Source organism: Gallinula chloropus, assembly GCF_964237585.1.
Source record: "Gallinula chloropus genome assembly, chromosome: 15".
Lineage (NCBI taxonomy): Eukaryota > Metazoa > Chordata > Aves > Gruiformes > Rallidae > Gallinula > Gallinula chloropus.
In genome coordinates, this window is record NC_140100.1 from 673,839 (window position 1) to 701,811 (window position 27,973).

The 27,973-nt window shown below is 57.9% G+C and overlaps 2 protein-coding genes across 3 annotated transcripts; both read left to right on the forward strand.

The window, feature by feature from the left end:
• Positions 1-2,421: 2,421 nt before the first annotated feature.
• ATP6V0C (ATPase H+ transporting V0 subunit c) lies at positions 2,422-13,698 on the forward strand. The gene is made up of 3 exons (XM_084271127.1): positions 2,422-2,776; positions 11,510-11,693; positions 12,873-13,698. Exons 1-3 carry the CDS (start codon positions 2,701-2,703, stop codon positions 13,075-13,077), a joined length of 465 nt encoding a protein of 154 aa, XP_084127253.1. The 5' UTR covers positions 2,422-2,700; the 3' UTR covers positions 13,078-13,698.
• A 6,780-nt stretch (positions 13,699-20,478) lies between these two features.
• AMDHD2 (amidohydrolase domain containing 2) lies at positions 20,479-27,973 on the forward strand. Of its 2 annotated transcripts, XM_084271178.1 has the most exons (11): positions 20,479-20,603; positions 21,348-21,484; positions 22,158-22,297; positions 22,641-22,695; positions 23,090-23,302; positions 23,938-24,026; positions 24,279-24,423; positions 24,670-24,777; positions 25,440-25,508; positions 25,929-26,030; positions 26,386-27,973. In XM_084271178.1, the coding sequence occupies exons 1-11, from the start codon at positions 20,521-20,523 to the stop codon at positions 26,472-26,474; spliced, it is 1,230 nt and encodes a 409-aa protein (XP_084127304.1). In that variant the 5' UTR covers positions 20,479-20,520; the 3' UTR covers positions 26,475-27,973. The 2 variants fall into 2 exon arrangements, with proteins under 2 accessions (XP_084127304.1, XP_084127305.1); XM_084271179.1 differs by lacking the exon at positions 25,440-25,508.

Consider the following 27,973-nt stretch of genomic DNA (forward strand, 5'->3'; position numbering starts at 1 on the left):
CTCCTGAGTACCCCTGCTGCTTGCCTGGCACGGGGGCATGAGGGGTGCCAGGCAAGGGTACACGTGCTGCTGTCAGCCTCCAAACGCTGCTTGCCCTCTGGCCCAGGTGGGCTTCATGCATCCCCACGCCCACCTGCCTCGCCCACTGCAGCCACTCCTGGGCACCCAGGGTGACTCGGTGCCCCGGGAGGATGCTCAGCACAGGGTCCCACATGGGCCGTGGTCAGTCCAGGGTCACGTGGGGCCACTGGGAGAGAACTGGGCAATCCTGAGCGGGTGGAAGATGGATGCTCCCATCTCCAGCACCCCACGTGCATACCCTGAAGAGGAGCGTGGTGTCCTGGGATGTGCAGCTGGAGCCACGGCAGCCCCACCAGGACCTCTCCTTGCCTCAGCCTGGCCACCCCTAGCAGTGGGGGAACACCCGGGGCAGAGGGGAGCTAAATAAATACAGGGCAGGGGGGGATAATGTAAAATGGAATATTTTGGAAGGAAGCACTGTCAAAAGCACAAAACCCCATCCATTCAGTGAATCAGCAACTTATGAGGCCATTGGAACTGAGACCCTAAGACAGCAGGGAATCCCCAGTGCAAAGCGCAGCAAGAGGAGGAGGAGGGGGCAGCAGCACAGGCGGGCCTGGCTCGAAGCACTCGGGCCCCTGGGGTTCTGGCTCTGACCATAGTGCAGGGGGAAGGAGGCTCCCGGCACCCCAGCGAAGGGTGGAAGGAGGGAAGCTGGGCCCTTGGGCGTCCTGCGGAGCCGCCGCTCAGCCCCTCTGCAGACAGCGCGTCCCCGGAGCGCCGACACTCGTGAGCTCGCGGCTACAAGGAGGCCCTTTGTCCGGTGGTGGCTGGGGCATGGGAGCCGCGGAGCAGAGGCCGATGGCTCCTGGGAAGGCTCCAGCTGGCGAGGGGCAGCGGGGCCGGGGGAGGACAAGGCAGCACATGGGGAACAGGGCATGGGGCTTCCCAGTGGGGCCCGGAGCAGCGCATCCCCTGGGCACCCCTGAAACCCACCCCTCTCCCCAGGTCTCACTGCCGACCCTGCCCCAGGCCGCGGCTGTCCTTGTGGGCAGCACCACATCGGCACCCAGCGTGCAGCCGCTTCACAGAGAAATCCCACGGGGTCAGCTGGCGGGGCTTGTCCCTGTCAGTCAGAACGCTTGTGCCGCCCTCTGCCAGGGCTCCGCACCCCGCAGGGACCCCACCCCGCAGGGACCCCACCCCGCAGGGCTCCGCACCCCGCAGGGACCCCACCCCGCAGCCGGGTTGGGCGCGGTGTCCAGGGAGGTGCCGGCGCCAGGCAAGGGCTGGTGGGGACACAGCCGGAGGGAGCCCAAGCAGGCACTGGGCCCCCCGGCACAGACCTCACCGTGAGGAGGGGGATGAAGCACCTCCGGTCGCCACTCCCCTCACCAGCCCAGACTCGGGCTTAACGAAGGGAAGGAACCCCCACGGCCACCGGGGCCTGAGGGGTGAGAAATTCACCCAAGGGCCGGTTGCTCCAGACCTCTGGGGCAGGGATTGTCCTCAGCCTGGTGAGAGGCTTCACGTTAATTGGGGCTGCTGGGAACTCTCATTAGCAGCAACAGCGTAACAGCCACATCAGCGGTGACAGAGTACACAGCCCGGAGTGCAGCGCTGCAGGGAAAGCAGCGCCGGGCGATGCTGGCAGCGCTGGCAGTGGTGATGGTGGCAGCGCCGGGTGATGGTGGCAGCGCCGGGTGATGCTGGCAGCGGTGGGTGATGGTGGTGCTGGTGGGTGATGCTGGCAGCGGTGGGTGATGGTGGCAGCGGTGCTGCTGGTGCTGGTGCCACACACGCAGGGCCCGCAGCGCCCATGCCCGCGGCAGGACGAGGCCCCCTCGGGGGCTGCGGCCCCCCGGCAGTGCCCCACAGCCCTCCCCTCCCGAGCGCTGTCAGCCCTTCGGCCGGTCCCCGAGCGCCAGGACGTGTCCCCACGGGCGGGCGGAGGCGGCGGGCGCGGGGGGCGGGCGGAGGGCGGGAGGGAAGCGGGGAGGGCACCGGCCACCCGCACGGCCCGGGGCAGCCCCGCGCCACGGCCACGCCCCTTATGCTAACGAGCGCTGAATCACGCTCGGCGGGACGCGGCCGCCGGCGGGACCGAACCACCCGCGCGGAGGGGAGAGGAGAGAGAGCGGAGAGGGGGAGGCGGGGGCTGGGCCGGCGCGGACGAGGGCCCGTCTCGGGCGCGGGGTGCGGAGGCATCGGAGGCTTCGATCGCCCTCGGATGCGGGACGGGCCGCGGGAGCGGGGCCGCGGGAGCAAGGAGCGGTGGGAGGGATCCCCCCGCCCTGCGCGGGTGGTGGCGGCCGAGGGCGGAGCGGGGGGGCGGGGGCGGGGGCCTCGGATCACGTGACGGGCGGGCCGCCGCCATTTTGTCCTGCGGAGGCAGTATTTAGGGCGCAGCGCCCGGGCCGCCGCGCACTGCTGCCGCGACGGAGCTCCGCGCCGCCTCCGCCTCTCCCGCCCGAGGCCGGCCCCCCCCTTCCCTCCCTCCCGTTGCCCGCCTCCGCCCCGTCTCCCTCGTTCCCTCCCCGCCCTCCTCGCCTCCGCCATTTTGTGGCCGAGAGCTGCCTGCGGAGGACCGGCGCCGCGGCGGAGCCTCCCGCGTCCCCTCCCCGCCCTCTCTCGCTCCCGCTCCCAGCGCCGCTTCGCCCCGGCCCGGCCCGCGCAGCCATGTCCAGCAGCGCCAGCCCCGAGTACGCCTCCTTCTTCGCCGTGATGGGCGCCTCGGCTGCCATGGTCTTCAGCGGTGAGCGCCTGTCCGGCCTGCGGGGGCGGGGGGGGTGCGGGGCCTGCGGCTGGCGGGCGGCGGGGCGGGGGCAGCGCGCTCTGACTCGCCGGGGGGGTGGGGGGTGCCCCTGGGCCGCGTCCTTCCCCCCCTCCCGACCCCCCTCTTCCTTGTCGGGGCAGGATCCGCGCTGCCGGGCCTGGCGTGCGGTGGGACGGGGCCGTTCTCCCGGCCAGGCCGTGGGACAGGGGAGGGGTGGGAGAACCGGGGGTGAGGAGGGGGCCGGAGGGATGGAGGAACCGGGGGGCGGGTGGGGGGGTGGGGGCAGCCCTTGTCGTTCCCCCCCCACACCCCCCCCCAGCTCCATCCGGGCAACCGGGGCGCGGCGAAAGGGGGGGGGGGTGGTCTGCGCGGGTGACGTCACCGCGGCGCGTGCCGCCGGCCGAGCCCCCGCTGCCACGTGACTGCGGCGGCGCTGCCGCCCGCACCGGCCCCGCGGGGGCGGCCGCGCCTCCCCTTCCCCCTCCCGCCGCGGGCCGCCCCCTCCGGCGCCGGGGGCCAGAGCCGCGGTTGTCCAACCGCGGCTCTGGCCCCCGGCGCCGGAGGGGGCGGCCCGCGGCGGGGCCTGGCGGCCGCTCGTCCCTCGGGGGCTGGCTTGGGCGCGGAGGGTCGTCCCGCCGCCTCTCCGGCTCCCCGCGGGGCGGGGGTGCTCTCGGAAGCATTCCCCGGGGCTGGTTTGTGGTGAGGTCGGAAGGTGAATGCGCCGGCCCCCCGCAGCGGAGTCAGCTCTGGGGATGCTCGTGACGCTGTGAGGAAGCGGCAGGCTCCTGGCCCTTCCCTCTGGAATGGAGCTGTGTGAAGCCCTGGGGAAGGGAAGCGCTTCCCTAGTGCCCGTCTGGCTGCCTCGGGAGGTCCCAAGGGTCAGTACGCAGTAAACCGGGTCACTCTGCAGCATGGCTCTTCCTGTTGAGGAGGGAGCCCACAAATGCTCTTCTCACACTAGCAAGACCATCATATGGTGCCTTGTCTCTCTCTTAAAGCCGGAGTAAACCTGCAAAGAACGAACGCTGTTCCTAGGGAGTGGTTGCTGTGTCCTGATGGGTACAGACTTGCCGTTCTCTCTGGGGTGGGACATGGGGAGGGCTTCAGCTGGCTGTTCTCCTAATGCCACTGTTACAGTTACCAGTACAAGGACCAGGAATCTGTCTGGTCTTCTCTTCTGAAGACCTGTGTGAGCCTACAGACACCTCTGCTGCCTAATCTGGCTCCCAAGCACCCAAGCATTGAATTGGCTCTAGCTGGGGTTGCATATGTTTCTATCCCTTTATGACAATAGCTTCTGGGATGGAAGCAGGATCTGCAGAGCTGCTCTTGATTGATTAGTGTGGCAGATTAGACTGTGTAAATAGCTAAGTAGACAGTGGATTAAAACTGGTGTTTGAGAGGAAGCTGTCTAGCAGTGCTGGTGTTGGCACCGTTGGCTGGTTTCACACTGGCCGTGTTAATGGTTTTAATCTTGGCAAAGAAAAAGCCTGGCTGGGTGTGCTCAGTCCTGCCCAGCCTGTACCCAGCGGTGGGATGCGGATGCCCTGTGCTGAGGACAAGTAGTGACCAGCCACCTTGGAGCTGAAGCATTGTACTTGCACTGGACAGGTAAGGACTCCCCTGAAAACAGCGTGGCAGTGATGCAGCTGCTGCCCTGCCTGCCCCTTGGCTAATGAAGGTGATGGAGGAATAGACTAAGACCTAGTTATTTAGAAAAGGCAGCAACATTCTTCTGAAAAATAGCTGTGGTTAGGGTCCTACGCTGAGCTTTTTACCTGAGGAGGGAGTCACTGGATTCCTCTTGCAAAACTGACCTCAGAAGCAAAAGCAAGCAGGGCTGTGTGTCTTCTAGTTGCTGGCTTGGTGATGCTCACACTTGCTGCAGTGGAAATGCTGGTGGGGGATGCAGACTCGAGTCAGTGCAGCAGTGGGATTTCCAGGTGTTGCTTGGCAGATCTCAACTAGAGGTGGAACACTTCCTCAGAGCCACGGTTCGGCTGCGTGGTGCTGTGGGGTTGCAAGGCAGAGGGAGGCTTGGGTTGGGGAATTCAGGGTGAGTGCTCAGGCTTGGTGACTGTCACTTGCTGTGGGTATGTGGCTGACCCTTGGTGCACAGTCGGTGTCAGATGGTGCTGTGACCAGCAGGTCTGAGCCATGGAGTTCTTGCTGCCTGCTCTAGGGTCTGAGTGCACCTCACGGGCTCAGTCACTGCCTTCAGTTCTGAGCTCTCCTGGACTGCAGCCTGGGGTTTGCAGGCAATATGGCAGAGGTGTCAATATGGAGTAAACTAGAACTTGCAGTGTCATGTAGCCTTCCTAATCAGGATGTCACACTGCAGCGTGCTGTGATGTTAATTGAACATCAGTTGTTAAGAAAACCCACCCTGATACAGAAGTGAGGAGCTAAGTCTGGACAAGCAGTGTCAAACTATCCAAAACTGCTCCAGAGGAGTGTTAATTAGTGCAGTGATCATGTCTGACTCATGCTGTATCTAAAGATCAGATCCTTCTGGAGCTTGTAGTCCTGAGACCTGTTTCTAGTAAACATGTTCAGGTTCTGTACTGTCCAGGCTAGTTTGGTGTGACAACAGGCAACTTTATGCAGCAGTGTTTGATGTTTGAACATTAACTGCAGATGGTAGGAAGATAGCAGGGCTTGTTCTGCTCAGCCAGTACTGATGGGAGCTAGAAAGACTACAGCAGGCTGCTGTGACCTTGGCTATCTTCGAGCCTGACTACTGGCTTGCTGATTACAACCTGTTCTGATAGCTTGGGTTCCCTCTTGCCCACACGTAGAGCATGCACTTGGCTCAGTGTCAGATGCTGTTGAGTGATCGAATTGTGGCAGATTTTCCATGCTGGAGTTGGGAAGCATGGTGTTTGGCAGAGCTGGCTCTGGGCTTGGTGATGCTGTGTAGGAAGAACCCCACAATGACCCGGATACACCACCCCACCGTGCCCCCCAAAACGTGGTAAGAGTTTTCCTTAGAAAACCTGCACTCTGGGTATTGAGTATGTTCAATGTGGCTTCACTATCAGCGTCTGGAAGGCTGCTAATGAAGAGAACTGTAGCCAGCACTGTTAGTCCCATGTCCAGCTCCTCATTGCTGCTGCAGAGCTAATGAGAGAGTACTTTTATTTTAAACTGGGGCTGCAGATACTGTGGCAGTTGGTTAGCTAGTGAGGGACCTCCTTAGTGAAATTGCTGGCTGGGAACATCCAGCTGACAGCTCTGCAGTCCAATTCTAGGAGGCATCGTGACTACAGACATCTTGCAGCCTTGAAGGCAAATGACACCTGTGCTGCTTGAAATACTGTGTCTCAGGAGGTGGGGAGATAGTAGTGAGGAGAGCTGCTTGCTCCTTGGTAGGGAGCTGTAGACCTCCTCCTGAGGGGATGAAATGGCAGAACAGAGTGTGGCTCAAGGTAGTCTTCTCTTCCAGATCACATACTTCAAAGACATGGTGGTGTGGGCAGGAAAGCTCAGCAGGTCAGATGTTTGAGCTACCAGACTGTGCAGCAGAGAGACTAGCTTAAGTATTCATCTTTAGCAGCAGGTAGGTTGGTGGACTGTGAAGATATGTGGTGTAACAGAAGTAAACAGGCAGTATTTCTACAGCTTGGTTAAATTAAAGGAAGATACCTCAACAAGGACACTTCCAATCAGTAAATGTGGAGTTTTGGGAACATCTGAAAACCAGATGAGCATCAGCATAAAGCACTGGCTCTGCAGACCTCTCTCAGGCTCCTGCTTGTACTGTGGCTTCCAAGCCTACCTGATGGGAACCCTGTCTCCCTGAAGCCAGCGTGGGCAAGTACTTCCCTCTGGGATTATTCAGAGCAGCACTGGAGATAAATGGTGGCTGCCTCGGGACCTCTTAGTCAACTTCCCTTTTTTTGCTTCCTAAAACTACCATCTGGCCAGAGCCTGACTGGTGTTGAGCAGCAATTGCAAGCTGAAAACCTCTCTGTTCTGATCAGGCTGTTCAGTGGTGTGTGAAACAATGGTTTCACAGAGGAGATGCTTCCTCCAGCTTGGTGTCCCCACCAAGCAGTAAGGCATAACTTGCTGAACTCGCTTCCTCCAGACAAGCCTTGTGGGCACCAGGCTTCAGGTCAGGCCAGTCTGGCTGCCCCAGTGTCTGGTCCCTGCAGTCAGATGACCTGGGCTTTCCCACACTGCAGAGTGAGGCAGCTGAGCTGCAGTGTGAGCTGCTGCTGCACCAGCCACATGACCAGGGCTGCTGCACACTGGTGGAACAAACAACTCTGCCAGTCAGTACCTGGGGTGAATGGTCCACCCTGTCTGTGAAGCTGGTTGTCTTTAAGGTTGTCAGGGGTGCTTGTATGATGGTAAAGATCTGGACTGGACTTTGCTGCTTGTAGAAGAGCAAGCCTGTACTTCATGGTGTAAAGGGTCAGCCTTACCACACTTCAACAAAAAAAGCTGGCTTTGTGTGCCTTGCCAGACCATCCAGAGTACTTGTTGAAGCAGTCCTGGCTGCTTGGACTCCTTTTCTCATTTCCTTTGGACTGCTGCTATTGCAGCAGCTCCTCCAGGAGCTGGTAGACTTAAGCTCTCAAATAGTTCTCAAGTTTACTGAAGAGTAAATGGCACCTCAGCCTTGCAGGTGGTTTTGGATAATGCTGACAGTGCTAGGCTTGTTTGAAATTCCCACACCCTCTGATAACATTAGGGAAGAACAAAAAGCGTGCTGTCCCTAATCCTCTACCAGGTGACTCAGGAAAGGCGTTCAGAGCCTGACTTCCTGCAGGGCAGCTTATCTGCTTACCCCCCAGCCAGCACTGGGGGCCTGGCTACAGCCAGTCTTCAGCCAGCCTGCTCTGAACTTGCCTAGGCTCAGGCACAGCTCCCTGGCTCCTGCCATGGCAGAGCAGGAGCTGTGCTTCACCTGGGTATCACCAGTTCTCCAACCATTTAAGAACAGCCTGCTCAGGGATGAGCAGGCACTGAGGTGCATGGGTACCTGCTTCCAGGGAAGCCTGTCTGCTGTGGAGGGCAGCCCATTTGATAATGGATTAATTATAAAAAGCCCCAGATGTATGTGATTGTACCCAGGATGGTCTTTCAGACTTGCTGTGGTAGGAACCCCTGGTATCTTAATTGGAACCTTGACCTTTGTTACTAACTTGCTTCCTAGTGCAGGGATGTTGTGCTGTTAGTGCTCTGGAAGTCTTCACTGCAGCATGAAACCTGCTTCTCCATGGTGGGACACAGGAGCCACTGGCTCTGAACAGACAGAATGCTGCTGGAGTGTGTGGCTGGTTCTGAACTTCTGTGTTCCTGGGCTGAGCGTGTCTGGCTGTCCTGCAGCTCCTCCCTGCCTGGAAGGCCACGGCAGGTCTGGCTGTGGGGCTCTGAGACCCAAAGCAAGGCTTTTGCTCTCAGCCTCTCTGTATCAAGGGAGTGTCGCCTGAGGTGACTTGCAGATAACTGCAAGATTAATGCTCCCTCTGCATGACTTTCCTGAGTGCTGTAACTACAGCTACAAAGATTGGGCCTAATATTTGGACTGGCACTTGGACTAAGCTGCAGGCCTACTTGAGTGCTGGCAGTGAGTATCAGAGCAAAGCTTTGCTGCAGGTCCTAGCAGAGGCAAGACTACAGCTAGTCTCAGGCCATGCTGAAGCTGATGCCTGTGTGGCATGTTACTTTCTAGCCCATCCTCACCTTGGAGCTGCACAGCTGGGCTGCTGCTGCTGCTCTTGACCACTAGAACAGAACAGCTCTGGCCAGGTGCAGCATATCCACAGTCTGGAGGAGTGTGTTTGTCCCTGGGAGCAGCACTAAATCAGCTCTGGCTCACCAGTTCAAGGAGATACTCTCATGAAATGCTTCACATCTGACGTGTGAAGCAGGCTTACTGGCAGTAGGTAGCCTTGAAGGATGTGTAAAGCAACTTGTCTGCATTGTAACACCATTGAACTTATAAACAGCAAAGTGACAGGCTGTAGACCAGAGTCGCTGCTGCTTTGATAGTGGGAGAGGTGAAGTGCTGCTCCAGCTGCCAGGTAAACGATTTGATAGCTCTGGGTGCTTTAGAGGTGGAGATGCAGCTTAATTGGTGTGTGTGTGTTGAGGTGATGGAGCTGCATGATCTGAAACAAATACATGGTGTCTTGGTGTGTCACAGTGGCACAGCTCTTGTTCCATTTTCACTCTCTTCCACAGAGCTCTTCAAACCCTGCTCACTGAGAGGGCTGTGGGAAACACGTCCTTCCAATTCACTGGGCAGTTTTAGATGTAGCATGTGAGGCATGTGTGCTTCTAATGTTCTCAGCTGCCAGGAGCTGCGAGTCAGGATGTGCAGGAGCCAGATGCTCCTCAGCTGAGGAGCTGTGCTGGGAGAAGGCAGTCTCAGGGTGGGGAGTGGGTGTCATCTGTCTGGAATATAATACTGGCATGTCCTCAGAGGTGTGAGGAGAGAACTTCTCAGGCTAGTAAAGAGCAGTAAGCCAAGATGCTGGAGATGCAGCTGTTGTGGGTGTCAGCATAATCCCTGTGGTCAGGATGCTGATAGAGCAGTCATGGGGAGCGGGTGTGCCAAGCTATGGAGCTGTATGTGGAGTGCCTGTGCCTGTTCACCAGTAGGAGTGTAACAGGTCTTCAGGGCCATCTAAAGAAGTGATGTTATACCTAGCTGCCACTACATACAGACTTTGTTAATTTGCCTAGGCCAAGTTCAAGGCATAAGCTTGTACGTGTTCCCTAAAAATGGGAATTGACAAACTGCCTCCCCCCAAAGGCTTAGGCAGGCTGGCTTTCTGTCAGTGGGATTACAAAATCAGTTTCTGTAATCCATCACTGCAGTAATTGCAACACCTTGGAGTAACTCAGGCTTGGAGGAAGTAATGACTGATCTCATTTTAAATAGCCAACTTCCCTCATGAGCCTTGATGTTTCTGGGGAGGCTTAAAGCTATTCTGAAGGAGAAGTGGCTTCTGCTAAATGCCAGTGTAGAAATCAGTAGCCTGAATCTCGATTCCACCTACTTCCAGTCCTCAGAGAAGGTTCCTAATTCAAGCTGGTGATTTCTTTCTAGACTCTGAGGCCTGAGCTTAGCTTCCAGGCTCCACTTGCATTTGCTGGTAAAACCAGTCTTGTGCTCTTGGCTCTGGTTCCTGCACAGCTTGATTCCAGTTGTGAAGCACTCTGCACAGCCCTCCATGCCTGGCTCTGGCAGTCAAGGCTCAAGGCCTTTGCTGGTGCAGAGCCAGTTTGTGGGTGATGAGGCTTTCCCTTCCATTTCTGTAACTGAAACAGGACTCCTTCTGATGGTGAGCCTTGCCTTAGTGCAGCAGTGCTGCCCTTGTTGATCTTCTGAAGTTCCTGAGTGCAAAGCCAGGAGGATTGCTGCTCAGACAGGGGTTATGGAAACGCTGGGTGAGAAGCAGGAAAGCCTGTGGGTGCCTCTTGGGGACTCCTCTGGGCAGGGTGTCCCATCTTGCGCTTGGATGCTGATGTAAGGCAGCTACAGCAGCTCTCCCTTGTACAAACTGCAGTTTTTAAGAGGGTGAGGCAAACTCTGTTCTCAGAGCAACAAAGATTTTAAATCCTGCTGGTTAGTACTGCCCAGTAGCCTTTTAGAGCAGGCAAGAGCGTTTTCAGGCTGAATAGCACTGCTGTCTTTGAATGTCAGCCTGATGGTGTCTGAAGGACACTCCCTGCCCTTCCATATACCTTGCAGTGCTGCTTCAGGGACTTAGTCCTGTGTGGCTGCTGACCTGCTGATGGTCCCTGGGTGACAGCAAGTGCAATGCAGAGTTCAGGAGTTCCTGGAGTATTCCAGAACAAGGTTGGAAGGGCCCTTTCAAGGACTCCAGAGTCAAAGAACGAGAGAAGCTGTAGTGAGCCTACACAAAGTTCTGAAGGCAGAAGTTGCTTTTTGAGGTGGTGCTTTGGGATTCTTCTGGCAATTCTTGGTTGGAGGTGATAAGCCCGTGTTCCACTTCGACATGTAGGTTTTGCTCAAGTGCTTACACGGGTGAACAGTGAACCATAAGGGTGTAGGGTGTTGTGCTGTGAGTAGCTGGAATGATGACTGGACTTGAAGCCTTTCAGGGTTATTGGCACATGAAGAGGGTGTCCTTTCTCCAAGCAATGAGGCGCAGCAGTAATATGTGAGTTCACTGCTATCTCAGTACGTGTCTGAAGCTGAAATGGAATGTCCTGTGGAAGAAGCCCTGTGAAGGTGACCTGTTAAACACTGGGTGCATGTGAGAAAGCCCAGGTGGCTCAGAGTTCAGTGACTATAAAACCTGCCTGAAAGCTGGGTTACATCCTGTTGCAGTGAAGATGGGCTTTGGGTTTTAGTTCTGCAGTTCAGCCTAGTAAGACCTTGCAGTGTGGGTTTGGAGGGCACAAACCCTGAAGTAATGAGTTAAGATTTGTACCTTGTGTTTTATAAATGTCTGTTAGGGAGTATGCCCTGCTGTGAAGCTAGCTTAAGGCTTTCTGTTATCAGCACTGTTTGCACAGTGCCTTTTTATTGGTGCAGCTTTGGTGTAGGACTCCGGATAGGTCACTTCCTCATCCATGGGGAGAATATTCCTGGCTGACAAACCAAACAGTCAAGTGACCATGTTTTGCACAGTTCTTCCTTGTGCTGACTCAACTGTTCTGATATTGCAGCCTAGTGAAGGAGATGGCGTTTGGGGATGTGTCTAATGCGTGTCTTTCCTCTTCCAGCCTTGGGAGCTGCGTACGGAACGGCAAAGAGCGGCACGGGTATTGCAGCCATGTCTGTCATGAGGCCTGAGCTCATCATGAAGTCCATCATCCCTGTAGTCATGGCGGGTATTATAGCCATCTATGGGCTCGTAGTGGCAGTCCTCATTGCCAATGCCCTCTCCCCTTCTATCACGCTATTCAAGTAAGTTACCACACCTGCCAGTCTTGTGTGTCACCTGTCACTGGCTTGGTGCTGCTGACTGGGTGGGGGGGTTGCTGAGGGCCCTGGGAAGGACTGCCAGTGCTCTGCTCCAAACCTGGGCTTAGCAGTGTGGACTCTTTCAGCTGTCCTACCTAATGCCTTGGCCTCAGTGGTACTGCTGCCTGGTCAGTTTGCTGCATTAGGGAACAGGTTGGGCATCCCACTGCTAGAGATAACGCAGTGGTGTGAAAGAAGCTGCACAGGCAGTACCTTGGTAGGAGCCTGAGCTTGTTACGGTGCCAAATTCTTGGCCTGGCATACACAGGTCTTTCCAAGGCTGTCTAATCAGACTGAGTTCTCCTGTTGCCTGGGAGGTGCGAGTAAATAATTAATATTGCTTGTTGCTTTATGCACTGGTAAATCAATCCTCAGACTATACATTGGGCCTCTGCACCAGCTACAGTCTGAAACTTAATCTGCTCTGGCTTGTAAGAATAGCTGGAACTGGCTTGGTGGAGACCTGGAATAAAACAGGGCTGCTGAGGTCGAAGAATAGAGGTCTGTCACTGTACAAACTGTAGCCCCTGAGCAGTGTGGCTGCCCTGATGAGCCATGATCTAAGGAATGGCAAGTACAGATGCTTGTTACCAGGTGACCAGATGGTGAGGGGGACTGCTCAGGTACCCCTTCCTCAAAAACCAGACCATTCCTGTCCAGCTCCTGCAGTGCGAGAGACCTGACCATCACCTGGGTGTGCTGTGGCTGCATAAGATGGTTGCTAAAGATGAGAGACTGTGGGACAGGCACTTTGGCAAGCACTAGCCCAGATGGCTGGAGTAAGTACAGCGCTGGCAGCCTGTGGAGCCTGCAGCTGACTGAAGTGGCAGTGGACAAGCTGGGTGGCTGTGTGAGCTCCCAGGCCTGGTAGCTGAGCTTAGTGTATGAACCAAGCCTGAGTGTCAGCTGAAGATCTTAATGGGCAGCTGTGCATCAGAGCTGGGAGCCTCAGGAAGCATCAGTGTGGAGACATACTGAGCTCAGAGTGTGGAGGCGCTTCCTGCAGGAAGGAGGTTCCCTTTAAATGTTAATTCTCACTTCTTTGGGGATGGCAAGGAAAGGTTAGGCTGAACTTTGGCATTGTGTTGCTTGCCACTGAAACTCTCTTCATCTGTCCCACAGGAGCTTCCTTCAGCTGGGCGCTGGCCTGAGCGTGGGCCTCAGCGGTCTGGCCGCTGGCTTTGCCATCGGCATCGTGGGCGATGCCGGCGTACGGGGAACAGCACAGCAGCCCAGGTTATTTGTGGGCATGATCCTGATCTTGATCTTCGCTGAAGTCTTGGGGCTCTATGGCCTCATTGTTGCCCTTATCCTCTCCACAAAGTAAACGTTGTGATACGATGTAAAGAGATGTAACAAATCCACAGTTAAAAAAAGCTCCAGAATGAAATGGTCTCTCCGATGTGTACAGTTGTCCCAATTTGGTAGTTGATCTCTTGTAAATGCGCAATGTATGTTAGTGACTCGTCTGTCCTGTGTGTACTTCAATATTAAATTGGATGGGCTGCTCCAAGCCTGCTGCATGGCTTGGGGTGGCCTGTGTGCAATTTTCCACCCATTGCTGTTAGTACTTTATGTATAAATATGAACTAGAAATGTAATTTTTTCTCTTCACTGGATGTTTATTTATAAAAGACTTGACATGTTCATACATCTATGGAGCAAGGATTTTCAATTTCCCATGCTATATATATTAATCTTATATATAGGTAGATTACACTGTGGGGTTAATTGTAAGTGCAGAGAATTCCTTGGCTGTAACTTTGATTCTGAAGATTGCTGTAGTGTCCTGGTATTGGAGTATGAGAATTTTGTGTTTTATTACAGCAACTGTCCGAAACACTCCTGTGTTTCAGTAGTACCTGCGTATGCTCCGGCATCAGAGTCGTGCACCCAGTGTTGGGTTACAAACTTAAACCATGTTTCCAAATAAAACTTCCTCACTACAGCTGTAATGAGTCCCCTGCCTCTGATTTCATGCTTGTGGCTCCTCCTTTAGGAAGCGAGAGGGGCTCCTTGAGTGGGGAGGCAGGGTCCTGACGTGACAGCACCGTGCACAAGTGGTGCTGTCATCACTGCTAAACCATTCCCCCTTTTCCCTGGGCAAGCAGCAGTGCTGTTTCCAGCTGCTGCCTGTGGCAGTACGCGAGGTGAGCAGGAATGCAGGGTGGCTGCAGTGCTGTGCTCACCCTGGCCAAGCAGCAGCTTCGCTCTGGCATGTGGCACGGCCATGCAAGGGGCTGTGCAGCATGGCCTGAGCAGATGAGTGGGGCTGCAGGCTCAGCAGCTCCTATTCCTTGTCACTTGCTGAAGGGCCTGCAGGCAGCTTGTCCTCGTGCTGGCTCTGCAGAAATGTAGCTGGCTGGGAAGTTACACCACTGGCAGCAATTGCCTCTTAGATACCTGCACAATAGTCTCATCAACCCAATGGGTTTGCTGAGGAGTCCTGCTTGTGCAGCTGGTGAATGCTGTGGCAACCTCTTGTCATGAGGATTTCAAATGGGAAACAGACTTTGGACCTTCAAAAACACAGAGCCTGTTCCACACTGCCTTTGGGTGTATGCTACCTTAAGGTTAGGTGTATAGTGTGGAGAACAGGTCAAGCTTTACCTTGTTCACCCCAACGTTAATGTTATGTGGCTGCTGAGTACTAACAGTTCCCTTGGTCAAACAGCTGAGGAGTATGGAGTGATCTGCTGGGGTCTCCTCTTAACCTGGTTGGGAATGTATGTGTACCTTTGCAGCAAACAAAGCTGGTTTAAGCACCATGAAGAGCTCTGGGCAGAGCACAAGGGTGTCACTGAAGCTTGTTGGAGCTTTTCACCTGGCAGGTTTAACCAGCCTAAGCCTGGTGGCACATTGTGCATGTCCTGGGTAGCAGGTCTGAACTGGGGATGATTCAGGAGGCTTCAGCTGTGAGCCAAACATTCTGCTAGCATGGATCTTCAGACTTGTGAAAGGGGAGTTTGAACAACTGTTGGTCATGAGTAATTATTACCAAAGTAATTGGCTTGTTCTCTCTGGTATAAAGCTGGTTTGTTTACCAGGTGCTTTGGGGGGGCTGTACACTGGGTTTGTGTTTTGGAAGGGCTGTTCATGGCAGTCTGCACAGTGGTGCAAACACATAAGATGGTTGAAGGAAAATCCTTGGTACTTGCTGAAATGTGTCCTGGGGTAAGGGAAAAGTTCCTCCCCTGGTCATTCTTTTCTTCAGCAAAAGCAGGTGAATCAACTTGTGAATTAGGCTGTACCCAGGGGTCAGAAGCATCTGTGGAAACCAGTGTAATTCTCTCTGCACTGATTGTAGCTGCCAGTACTTCTGTGCAGTCCAGCAGAGCCTGCAGCTGCGAAAGGGTGAATCAGAAATTCAGGCTCTCTGGACACCATGCCATGTGCATCTCAGTTCTGGTGAGAGGGTCTGTATTTTGCTTATGTAGCAAGACAGGAGAAGGTCCTGGCTGGGGCTGCAGAAATGTTTAAGATCTGGTTTTACTTCCTTCACCAGGAGCATGCTGCCAGGCTTTTTTTTTTCCCCAATTTACAAAAGTGTGTGGGCAAATTGCATTTCAGAGCAGCTAAGTGCTGGTGGTATTTCTCATGTCTAAGAGAGCTAAGGAATTTGAAGGCATCAGCTACAGGAACTGTAAGATCCACTGTAGCTTTGTGACACCTCGCAGAAGGCACTTACCAGGCTCAGGATGGAAATGGATACTTAGGTGACCAAATGCAGGCAAAATCCCTGCCATGGCATTTTGCTTTATGCCTTGGAATCCTTTCTACTTAATACATAAATGCAGGCGAGTGAGGAGAGCAGGGCACAGGCAGAGTACCAGCAAGTGCACCGGGAGTAGAATTAACAATCTGAAGGTGTTGCCTCAGCCCAGCCTCCTCTGGCAGATGCTCTAGATCCTCACTGATGACTCCCAGGTGAAAACTCGCATTTCAAGTCTTTCACTGATGCATCAGCAAATCCCTGCAGGGACTCAGGGCTGTAAGAAACCCAGGGACCTTTCGGTGCTGCCTGACAGCAGCACAGGTCAGAGCACAGCCCGTCTGGCAGGGGGGGTGTGGAAGAGAGGAATGGGCAGCCTCAGAGTGCCAAACAGAGATGTGGAGAGTGCCTGACGGGAAGAGGCGGCGTCTGCTGGCACAGGAGCTGCTCTGTAGTGTGGCAGATTGCGCGGCTGTGGCTGTGCGTGCACTGCAGAGTGAGTCAGCCCTGCAGACAGCCATGGAGCTGGGTGGCTCTGCAGCAGCAGCCCAGGGGAAGCGGCCGTTGCGGGTCGGGTCGGGCTGGGGGGGCGAAGGGACGCCTGCTGCTGTCAGAGCTCCCTGGCCTGGCTCTCTCTCAACTCTCAGCAACCTGTGGGGTTGGTTTGTTTCAGATGCTGCAGGGGTTTTTTTAGGTTTTCCTGCTCTGTGGCAGAAGGATTTTCAGGAGGAGGATTTTATCTGTGATGGCTCAGGGGTTGGCTTTCCTTGGGAGACCTAGTTTACCGAGACGGGCAGGAACCTGGAAAGTAAGTAGGCATTGGGGAAATACAAACTTCATTAAGAGACACTGATCCCAGAAACTCAGCTGCAGTTTTCAGCTACAGGGTAACAGCAGATCTAAGGAGAACAACTCTCCATGAACCTTGTTTCCTTGGCAGTCTGACCACGGGGATATGGATTTTACAGCTTTCTGCTGGTTCCATCCAGCCTTAATGTACAAACCATCCCTGGTTCCTCAGGTGAGAATTACCTTTGTCTCTGACACACAGGATTCACCACCTCTGCTCCTGGTGTCTCTCTGCTCTACAGATATTAGCCATCTTCTTCTTTTGACACAGGTAAACCCAGAGTGAGGTACCTCTGAGTGGGAGTTTTCTGTTTCAGGTTCAAAGGGTTGTGTCCTGAAAAGCTGCTCCATTTGTGTTGCTGTTACTCACTGGTGGATGCTGTTCATTTTCCCTGCAGTCCACGCTTCATTTAGCTCCTGAGGCAGTCACGGCTTTGCAGCTCATACCAGAGTTCCTGCATCACAGCGCCAAGGCACGCAGGGAAAATCCTCCCCCAGCCTCAGGACTTGCAAGGCCCGACGCTCTCCAGGGACAGACTGCAGCCTCCCAAGTGCCTCCCACAAGGTCTCTCACAAGTTCTTGCTGGCCTGTGGGGGTAGGAGCTGGGTAGCAGGAGGGCAGGACGAAGCTCCTGGAAAATCAGTGGCCTGTGTTTGCCATCTCTCTTTGCTGAGGGCACGAGATGCGCTCATGACAGGGTCAAGTCTTGTCTCTTCTGGATTTAGCAAGGGGATACTGGTGGCTGTGTCAGTCCTGGACTCCTTTTTGGCACTTCAAACTGTCCTGTGTGTGCAGCTCTCCCTTGCATTGGGAGAGGGTTAAGGGGTGATCTCAGGTGGCAGCAGTAACAACCACCTACAGCTAATGGCTTTGTCTTCCCAAGGTGGGCTGAGGGGAAGCCCTAGGAAATTGTGTGTGGTGTGGGGGGGTGTGTGGGGGTGGGGGTGTGTGTTCTGAACTCATAAACACCCCCCCAGCTCTTGTGTGCATTTGGACAACTTCTTGGACCTCTCAGCGAATGCAGGTGACAAACGGGAAGCCGAGGCTGCACCTCCACCTGCACATCATCCGGCAGCAGTGCCAGCCCAACCCCTCTGGACTCCTACACCTTCCTTTGCAGCCGTAGCACACGGTCCCTGTTTCTCCGAGCGCCCTGCTACAACGTCTCCTGCCACCAGGCAGTGAATCTAATTTGGGAATTGAGCCAGGTTAAAAATAACTCAACCTGAAGGGGAAAAAAAAGCTACAGAAAATGCAAGTGAACCTGCAGCTTGTGCTTCCTTCAGCCTGTTCCTGGGGCAGCAGAGAGTGGTGTTCAGAGGAGCTGCAGTTACTGGTGACGCAAGGTGGGGTTAACTCAATACTGAGAAATAAAGGGGAACCATCCAAAAGGGTAAGACTTAGATACATGACATAAAGTTGGGCTGGGTGATACACCTACAGCACCAATGAGGCAAATTTCCATTCCCTTCATCCTGGCACAGGCTGTTCTGTTCTTCCCAGCAGTGCAGAGGGATGCCCGGGCTGTTTCCAGTGTTCTGGTTCAGAGGCTGCCTGGGGGGCTTGCAGCCTCGGCGCTGGCGGGCTGGTGGGGCTGTGGCACTGGGGTGGACCCCGTGGCAGGATCTCCTGCAGTGGACGGTGCTGTCTGTAAGCAGCCAGTGTCTGTGTTTACCTAGATGTCTGTTCCACTGCCGGGGGAGTTCACTGTCACGAGTCCGTTAGCACGTGCACTGGTGTGAAAGTGCCCTGTTCTGGCCACGGGCGGTTTGGGTGATGTATAAGCCTTTTGACATCTAAATTCAGTTTGGCAGCTCGGAAGGGAACTACTTCCCTCTCAGAGTCATTGCTCAGACCAGCAGGCCTGAGATCTGCTTTTAGCATTCGTTTTCTCTTCTTCCAGTTTGGTGGTCGTCTCAACTTCTGTGCTGAAGCCACGAATTGTTCCCAGCCATGTGCTGCTGGGTGCCCCAGGCACGGGTAAGTTCAGACATGACAAGGAGAACCTGCCTGAAGCCCTTCTTATCCTCAAATTCCCACACCAGCGCTGCCTGTAGTTTTCCTGGCCTCAACTAGCATCATTCCCAGCTCTCCATTTCAGAAGCCTTTACTGGCATCCTGCTGACAGCAAGGCAGGTTGTAGCTGACATCATGGAATGATAAGTACAGCATAAAACCTCATTAAAATGCAATCCCTGCCCAGCTGGGGACGCTACGTTCATGCACAATTACCTTCCCCATCATTTCTCTTTTCCTCAGTGTCATTGGCCAGCAGAGCTCCCATCAGCACCCTGCCCAGACACAGCCCTTGAGGAGACACTTGACTCCCTCTGCGACACCCTGGGACGCCGCACAGGGTACAGGTGTGGGTGGTAGGTGGAGGCTGCTGAGCACACGCCGGTCCCTGCGGAGCAAAGGGGGTGGGGGGGAAATGGAAGCTTCTGCCAGCAGATGTTTCGGGGTAAATGCTCGGGCTGCTGGCAGTGCTGCCTTTAATTCTGACCAGGTGTAGTGCTTACCTTTAATGGTGTGAAGATCGGATGCTGTGGCCCACCCAGCAATGGGGACTGCAGGCATAAGGACCTGGCGGCATAGTCTGCTGGGGGAAAAGGCCAGGCCTGGCTGCAGAGCCTAGAAGCAGCTCTCCATCTCTCCCAGGCCGCTGCAGACTTGTCAGATGACCCCCAGAGCCTGCCTACAGCAAGGCTGTCCAGTCAGTAATGACTGACCTGCCCAGGCTGCAGTGAACCTCTTCCCTGGGGGTGAGTCTGAGGCAGGAGCTGTGAAGGGTGGGCTTCCAGACACCCTGCTCTGCCCGAGCCATGAACAGTTCACACTTCATTTCCTTAATGTCATTCTGTGCCTGGCCAGGCTGCCAGGCAGGTACCGGCTCGGCAGCGCCTGTCTCCCAGCTCTGCGGGGCAACACCAGCTGCTGCTGTGGGGCAGGTCCCCCTGCCTGGGGCTGCCCTTCCAGGGGTAACCAACCAGGGCCGGGTGGAGCAAGGGGCTGCAGGGCTGCCGTGCGGTGTGTGCTGCCTGTACGCGGCTGTGCCCCAGCAAGCAGAGCGGCTCCTGCGCGCTCATTCCCCGGGGAGCAACGAGCGCAGCGTTCGAGCCAAGGTCACTGGTTCTCAGGCTCACACGCCATCAGGAGCCACTGACTCGCCTCCTGACCGGCACCCGCACTCGGCAGGTACCGCTCCTGCCAGCGGGGCAGCTGCTGCCGCCGGGGCTGCGCCACGGCCCGCACGGGGCTGCGGGAGCCTGGCAGGGGCCGGGGGCGATCGGCCTGTGAAGGGCGGGGCGGGGCGGGGTCCGCCCGGCCGCGTCCCGGGGCGGGGGCAGGGGTGGGGCGGCCACGCGCCATCCGGCTGCGCGGAGCGGCGGCGGACACCGCGCAGGGCGATCAGCGCCAGGCAGGCCGGGGGAGCGCGGGGCGGGCACCCTGCGACAAGCCCGCACGGTCAGCAGCAGCGCCCGCGCCCCGCGCCGGCCCCGCGGGTGAGCCGCCCCCAGGCTGCCGGGGCGGGACGCGGGACACGGGCCGGGCACCCGCCCGCCGGGACCGGACCTCCCCGGGGCGCCGCCAGGCTCGGTGCCGCCGGCCTCAACTGCGCAAGCCCCGCCCCCGGGGCGCTCCGCGGGCAGGGGGAGCAGCGGGCCGGGCGGGCTCCCTGCGGCACCGTCCCCGCAGCCGCGGCGGTGGCCGCGCCGGGCCCGGGGCAGCGGAGAGCGACACCCCCCTCCCACCGCCACCGCCCTCCTCAAGATGGCGGCGCCCCGCCCATGATGGCGGCTCCCGGGGGCGTCACGCGCGGCGGGGCGGGGCGGGGGAATCCCGCCGCGTCAGCTGAACCGCGTCACGTGACCGCGCCTGGCCGGTGCCGCGGGTGAGGCCGCCGGTCGCGCCGCGCCCCGCCCGGGCCCCGCCCCCGCCGCGGGGGCTGCGCCGGGCCCGGCCCCCACCGGCTCCCGCGGCCGCGCCCGTCCCCCGCCGCCCCGGTCCGGCGCCGCGGGGAGGGGCGGGGGCTCGCCCGCCGCCTGCCCCCGGGGCGGTGCTCCGGCCCGGCCGCCCTTCGCCGGCTGCCCGTTCCCGCGGCGGAGCCGCGTCCCTGCTCCGCTTCGCGACCCCCGGCCCCCGCCCCGTGCCCCCGATCCCCGTTACCGGGGGGGGTTCCCGTCCCCGCCGGTTCCCGCGGCCCCACGATGCCGTCGAACAAATCCGTCTCGGACGCGCCCATCGTCCAGTTCACCAACTGCCGCATCCTGAGGAACCACCAGCTCCAGAGGTGGGGCCCACGGGCTGCCGGGGTGCGGGGTTGCCGGGGGCTGCCGGGCTGCCGGGGGGTGCCGGGCTGCCGGGAGTGCGGGGGTACCGGGGGGTGCCGGGGTACCGGGAGTACCAGGGGGTACCGGGGTTCCGGGGGCTGCCGAGGGGTGCCGGGGTGCGGGGGTACCGGGGGTGCCGGGGTACCGGGGTACCAGGGGGTACCGGGGTTCCGGGGGCTGCCGAGGGGTGCCGGGGTGCGGGGGTACCGGGGGTGCCGGTGGTTCTGGGGTGCCGGGGGTGCCAGGGTACCGGCGACTGCTGGGGTACCGAGGTGCCTGGGGTACTGGGGGCTCCCGGGGGTTCCCGGGGGTGCCAGGGGTACCGCGGGCTGCCGGGAGTACCGGGCGGTACCGGGTTGCCGGGCTGTGCTGCAGAGCTCGCCTGGACCCTGGAGCACCAGCTGCCGGCTCTTGCCCCCCGACCTCCAGAGGAGCTGCCATGTGCTGCGCAGCCCCCTCTGCCCCCCTTGCCTCCCCTTCCGCCTCCTCTGCCAGCCCCTGGCCCCTGGGCAGCCCGTGAAGACCCCGTCGGGGCAGAGAGGGGGCTGGCTGCTCATCCCATCGCTGCTGGCAGCGCAGCTCCGCCCTGGCAGGCTCCGGAGAGCCCGCGGCGGAGGGTGGTGGGGATGGGGTCTGCTCTGCCCGAGACCCCCTGTCACTGGGGCCACGGCAGAGGAGCCTGGTGTCTGTCACTGTCCCTTCAGGGAGGACCTGTGGGTGCGAGAGGGGAAGATTCTCAACCCAGAGAAACTCTTCTTTGATGAGAAGGGCTCTGCTGACATCCAGCTGGACTGCAAGGACAGCATCATCGCCCCAGGCTTCATCGACGTCCAGATCAACGGTACGGCAGCGCCGCACACGCCTGCGGGGACGGGGCTCTCGGGTCCCATCACCGGCCTTCAGCCCCTGCTCTGTGGGCACTCCCTGTGCCCGGGTGCCTTTCGGCTGCTCGAGGGAGACGTGAGTCACCAACCTCACAATAAAGAAGGATTTTGCCCGTAGTTGCTGCTGTCCCACAATTGATCCCCCTGGGCTGAGTGAGGTTTTTCCAGCCCAGCTCTGCTCTTGCCTTCATGTCCATCTCCGGCCCCAGCGCGGGCAGGATGCCTGCCCTACCCCTTCCAGGACGCAGGCAGGACAGAGCAGGGCTCCTCAAGGGAACAAACCTTGCCTGCAGCAGCTCCTTCCTGAGGGTCAGTAGAGGTTTGTTCTGGGGAGCCTACACTGGAAGTTAGATCCCCTCTGCAGCGGGGAGTGCCCAGGTTTTGTGTTGGAATTAAAAAGTTGCAAAATGCCAGGAAAAGCACCTCAGCAGGGTGGCATTGGTTGGATTTGTACACATGAAGCCTTGGGAATGTGGAACAGGAGTGCTGGGGGAGCCCTTTGCTTCTGGTCAGGGCTGTACAGACCGAGTGGCTCACTCCAGTCACCCAAAACGCTGCTTCAGCATTTTCAGGTGGGAGGATGTCAGCTGGGGAGGCTGCAGCTTCACCTCTGTTTTGTTCATGGTGCAGGAGGCTTTGGGGTGGACTTCTCCCTGGCTACAGATGACTTCAAGTCAGGGATTGACCTGGTCAGTCAGAAAATCCTCTCCCATGGAGTGACCTCTTTCTGTCCCACCCTGGTGACCTCTCCTCCATCCGTCTACCACCAGGTGAGTGACTGTCCCCCTCTCGTGTGCAGGGTGCCAAAGGGCTGAGGTTGATACCCAGAGGTGAGAGGGCCAAGCCAGGGACTGCAGAGGCCGGGGTAACTCAGCAGAAGAGCCGTGGGCATGCGAAGCTGGACTCTACCCCAGACTTCCTGCCCTTTAGACTGCTGAGACAGCGCTGTCTCCCAGGCCAGCTGCACACCGGGGCTTGCAGCTGGCCTTTTCTTTCCAAGCTGTGTTTGGCTGATGGTCCCAAATGGTCCAGCTACAACACTCTCTAGACCTATGGGTTGGGTTTGCTTTGGGTGTCTGGGGGGCTGTGTGTCTGATAAACCCCTTTCTCTAGGTTCTCCCTCAGATCAGCATAAGAAATGGTGGAGCCCATGGAGCGGGTATCCTGGGTAAGTGCTTTTGTTCCTTGCTGTCCTCTCTGGTGCTGCTCTGGGTGGGCCATTATCTTGGTGTCTTGGGGAACAAGGGGAAAGAAGCAATGTAGGGACAGCAGAGACGAGGGCCGTAGCTCTCTTGACAGGGAGGGTGTGCAGTGGGCACTCATCCACTGTCTCCCTCACCCCTTGCCATGGCCTCTGCCACTATACGCGCACTGCTCCAGCCCATTTGGGCCCCACAGGGTCGTGGCAGGGGGGCAGCTTGGCCAGTTGCTAATGCTGCATCTTCCACTGTGCTGAGCTCAGTTCCCTGAGCCCTGAATGTGGCACGAAGGCTGGCACAGCAGGCTGCTCGGCCCTTGGCAGGGAGAGGAAGGGTCATGTGTTTGTGTTGCTGTTTGGGCAGGGGCACACCTGGAAGGACCCTTCATCAGCAGGGAGAAGAAGGGGGCGCACCCGGAGCACTGCCTCCGCACCTTCCGCGAGGGCGCCTTCCAGGACCTGCTCGCCACCTACGGGTCCCTGGACTGTGTCCGCATAGTCACGCTGGCCCCGGAGATGGAGAGGAGCAGCGAGGTGATCCGGGAGCTCACCCAGCGCGGCATCTGCGTCTCGCTGGGTAAGGGCTGGGGGGGCCTTGGGGAGGCTGAGTGTCCCCGCGTCACACGGGCCTGGCAGCCCCTCGCGCTGGGCTGCAGCATCTCTGATGGCATCTTGGGGCTGCAGCATCTCTGATGGTGTCTTGGGGCTGCAGCATCTCTGATGGCATCTTGGGGCTGCAGCATTTCTGACGGTGTCTTGGGGCTGCAGCATCTCTGAGGGTGTCTCAGTTGGACTGGACGAGTGGGATTTTCTGTTGCCTGGGCTGTATGGAGGTGACAGACCTGTCACAAAGCGGGACCTCACTCCATGCTGCCAGTCTGTTGCCCTTTGTACGGTGAAGGCCCCACTTCACACTGGCTGGAAAGCCTCAGCAGCTGGAGGCAGCACTGGGTGCTGGAAGTACACAGGAGGGAATAGCACTTGGGTAAAGATGTAATTGGGGGTTGACAATGTGGAAGGGTTCAAACTCTGAAGTTCAACTGCTTTAGGCCTTGTTTGACAGGTGAAATAATTTTCCAAAGGTTACTGTTGAGTCTTGATAACTGTTTTTCAATCAGAAGTTCTGTAGGGAACCTCTCCCTCGTCAGGGCTCCTGCAGAGAGGGGAGCGGAGAGACAGGCAGAAAAATCACGTGTTGGTCCTTGTTCCCAGGTCACTCGGTGGCCAATCTGTCCCAGGCTGAGGAGGCTGTGCAGCACGGTGCTACCTTCATCACCCACCTCTTCAATGCCATGCTGCCGGTGAGTAGCCAGGGCCACTGGCCCTGCACTGGTTTCACAGTGAGGTTTCAGCACTGACGTTCTGGCTTCACGTTTCTGCTGCCTGATGTAAAAGAGAGTGGAGGTGGCAGCAGCCTCTTGAGGAAATGTCCAGATCTGCCTGGTACAGGATGGAGCAGCCAGCTGCCAGGCACTGTGTGGCAGAGATGGCGGCTGCATCCCCTGGCAGGGAGGGGGTGATGCCCCACAGCTTGTCCTCTCTCCCCTCGGCAGTTCCACCACCGTGACCCTGGCATCGTGGGGCTGCTGACAAGCGACAAGATTCCTGCTGGCCGGAGGGTCTTCTACGGCATGATCTCCGATGGCATCCACACCAACCCTGCTGCCCTGCGAATCGCCCACCGAGCCCACCCCAAAGGTGAGCCAGGCTGGGCCCACGCAGCGTCACCAGCCACCCTGGTGCTGTGCCACCTCCCACAAAACACACCAGTGTTGTGGCACGCTGCCCTGGCTTCCTGACAGAGGCCACAGCCTTGTGTGCCCATGCAGCAGCCCTCCCGCGCTGGCCAGAGGGGCTGGAGATGCCTTGGCCCCTCTCTGGGAGGACCAGCACGGCGCAGTGCTGGGAGCTGCAGTAACACAGCCCCTTTCCTGGGCTCCTCAGGGCTGGTGCTGGTGACAGATGCGATCGCTGGCATGGGGCTGGCACCAGGTCGGCACACGCTGGGTCAGCAGGTGGTGGAGATCGATGGGCTGAACACCTACATTGCAGGTAAGCGCCCCTTGCTAAAGAGCCAGGGACAGCACTGCTGCTCCTGCCCCTTCCTGGGGAGCTCAGCACACCCTGCAGTGTGACACTTTGCCACCCTCTGGGGTTTTGGCTGTCGGTGGGTCTGCAGTGACTTGGCCTTGGGGAGGATGAGGCACCTTGTGAGGCAAGTGAGGACAAGTCTTGGTGCAGTGAGGAGGAATCTGTCAGTCTGTAGCTGTCTGCAACACCTCTGAACACCCAACTGCCCAGTGTCATGGATGCTAGGGGTTCCAGCGGGGTCAGGAAGGACAGAGAATACCCCACAGATACTTGTTTCCCTTGTCTTCACTAACGCTGCCGCTCGGTGCCAGGTTCCCTAAGCCGTGAGCAGCTGGAGATGGGGATGGTATTTCAGAGGAGGATTGTTCTGTTCTCCATTCCCTGCCTCTGTCTCTGGCAGCAGGTGCCTGTGTGTGAGCTACAGTTCCACCCAGTGCAGCTGGTCCTGTGGAGCCATGGGGTGACAGCCCAGGACTCAGCACAGGCTCTCTCTTGCCTTGCTCTGTCCCTGGTGACAGCCATGGCTGCAGGCCCTTCAACTTGCTCCTCACACAGCCCACCACCCTGCTTCTCCTTACTGTGAGTTGTGGGGCCTGTTTGGTGCCAACCTGCTCCTCTCCCAGGCACAAAGACCCTGAGTGGCAGCGTGGCGACCATGGACACGTGTGTACGACACTTCCAGGAAGCCACAGGTAGGTGACTGAGCCTTGTCAGTGCTGACACGGGAAGGGGTCTCGCTCTTGCCTGGTGTCCACTCCAGCAGGGCAGGTTCCCTCTCATCAAAATGTGATGGGAAGGGCTGGGATTGGCAGCACTGGCCTCAGAGGAGCATGTTTTTGAGGGGAGGTTTCATTTTTACCCACAGCACCAATGAGAGCTGAATTCTCCTGCTCCTTTCTTACAAATGTGAATCATTTTCCTCTCCCCATACCCTAGGCATTCAGTTCTCCTCTTCCCACTGTCTCCCATAGGGATGTTTCCCCTCCCCAGCTCCACACAGCCCTGGTGAGGGTGTTCCAGCTCAGGTCCCTGCCACACTGACAGCTGCCTTAGCCTTAGGGTTCGGGCTGCTCTGTTTGCTGCCCTCACGTCTCCCCTCTTCTCTGTCCAAGGGTGCTCAGCAGAGACCGCGTTGGAGGCAGCATCTCTGCATCCTGCCCAGCTCCTGGGGATTGAGCACAAAAAGGGGACACTAAATTATGACTCCGATGCAGGTACTGATATATGGACAGCAGGTACTGGGACGGGACAGTGGTGTTGAGGGCTCCTGGGTGCTGGAGTAGATCAGGGGTTGCTGCAAAGACGTCTTCATCCCCTGCTTCAGTGGGAGCTGCAGGGAGACCCACTCTGCCTGAGCTTTGCTCTGGGCTTTTGCTCCAGTGGTTTCTCCCATGGATGCTGGTGGTGTCCCATGAGCCCTCTGGAGTGACCCATGGAGCTGCCATGGCAAGGATGGCACCGTGCTGCCATCCTGCTGATGGTGCTGGGGGGGGGAAGAAGTTCTTCCCAGCCAGATCCAGCTGCTCCGTTTCCCTGACCGTTGCTCCCATTCTCTCTTGTCCAATGCAGATTTCCTGATGCTGAATGACTGCCTGGAAGTGCAAGCCACGTACATCGCAGGCCAGGAGGTCTGGAGACAGGATGCGTTCGGCATGTGACGCTGGGCTGTCCTGCTGCCCCGGAGGCTCCCTGGCACTGTGGTTAGCAGCTTTGGTAACCACCCCACTGCTGGTTTTTTTCTTCTTCTTGTTTTTTTTTAATTCCTTCCTGCAACTCCCTTAAAGGAGCCTCATACCAAAGAGCTGCGTTTTCCAGCACAACCACTGCTTCCAGTTACAGCCATGCAACAAATCCGTTGGTGCTCAGTGGGTGGCGTGGGGAAAGCAGGCAGGTCTGTGTCCGGAGGGACTCCCAGTCCCCAGCGTCACCAGGAGGACTGCACAGCTGTCCTGCGTGGAGTCCCCAGACAGAGAGGTGCTCCTGTCACCGTCTGACAGCAGTGTGAAGCCATCCCAGCCTTTGCACTGCTCTGTACAGCACACGCCACCCTGCCCGTGCCCAGGGCAGGCCCGAGCCATTTCCACTGCTCTGCCGGCTCTTTGCTCCCAGGCAGCCGCAGCTGGCTGGACATCAGCTCCCCCCGGCTCAGCTCGCAGCTCTTCACCTCGAAAGGGTCCTGTTGTGTCAGCAGCAGCTGAGGACTGCGTTCTGAGCCCCTGGCAGTCCCTCTGTCGTGAGGCTGTCACGGCTTGCCGCCTCGGTGCCAGTGGGAGGCAGTGAATCCGTGCGGGCCGCATCCTCAGGGCAGAGATCAAACCCAGGAGAAACAAGGCATCGCTGGTCCTTTGTGCCTTTTCCCCACACGGGCACTGAGTCCGCAGCAGACAGCGTCCCTCCTTTGCTCTGGCTGGCGGGGTGTCGCAGGCTCCGTGCCCAGCCGGAGCTGCTGCACCGCCTGACGCGCTGGGCGTTCCTCAGGCCGCAGGCGGAAGCTTCTGCTGTAGAGGATGTGTCCAGACTGGTAGTGACGGGCTCACAGGCCCTCTCTCCAGCTCAGGGACTGAGGAAGAGGAGAACTGCAGTGGGATTCTGGCCTTTCAAGGCGGTTGCTGATGGCTCATTACCTCTGTGCTCGTTGTTACCCTCTCCAGGGTTTGACTGTCAGCTCTCCTCCTGACGCTGGGACGCTGCCGTGCAATGACCAATGCCAACTTTGAACCCAGCACGAGCGGCAGAGCCGTGCGCTGAGCCAGGCTCCGACGAGCCTCAAACCAGTTAGCTAGTTTTGGAAGGGAGAGGAGGCCCAGGCGGGAGCTGAGTCTCAGCGGTGTTGCAGGCTGTCACGCAGAAGTCTGGCTGGGATCGGCCAAGGCCGATTTTTTTCCAGTACCTTTTTATAACCTTAAACAGCAACACTGGGAAGTGCTTTCCTAGCACTGGAGAGCCCTGCTGGGATAGCTGGCAGCCTTGGAGAGCTTCTACCACCCATGCTGGTGTCAGCAGAAACGCTGCCCTCCGGGTTTTGAGGCATCGGGAAGAGACTCAAACCCTGTGCTGTGAAACTCAACGTGCTGCAGCGTCACCGCCCTCAGCCGGGGTGCCTGGGGCTGCTGCTGGAAAGGAAAATTGTCCAAGGGGAAACAAATCCATGTGCAAC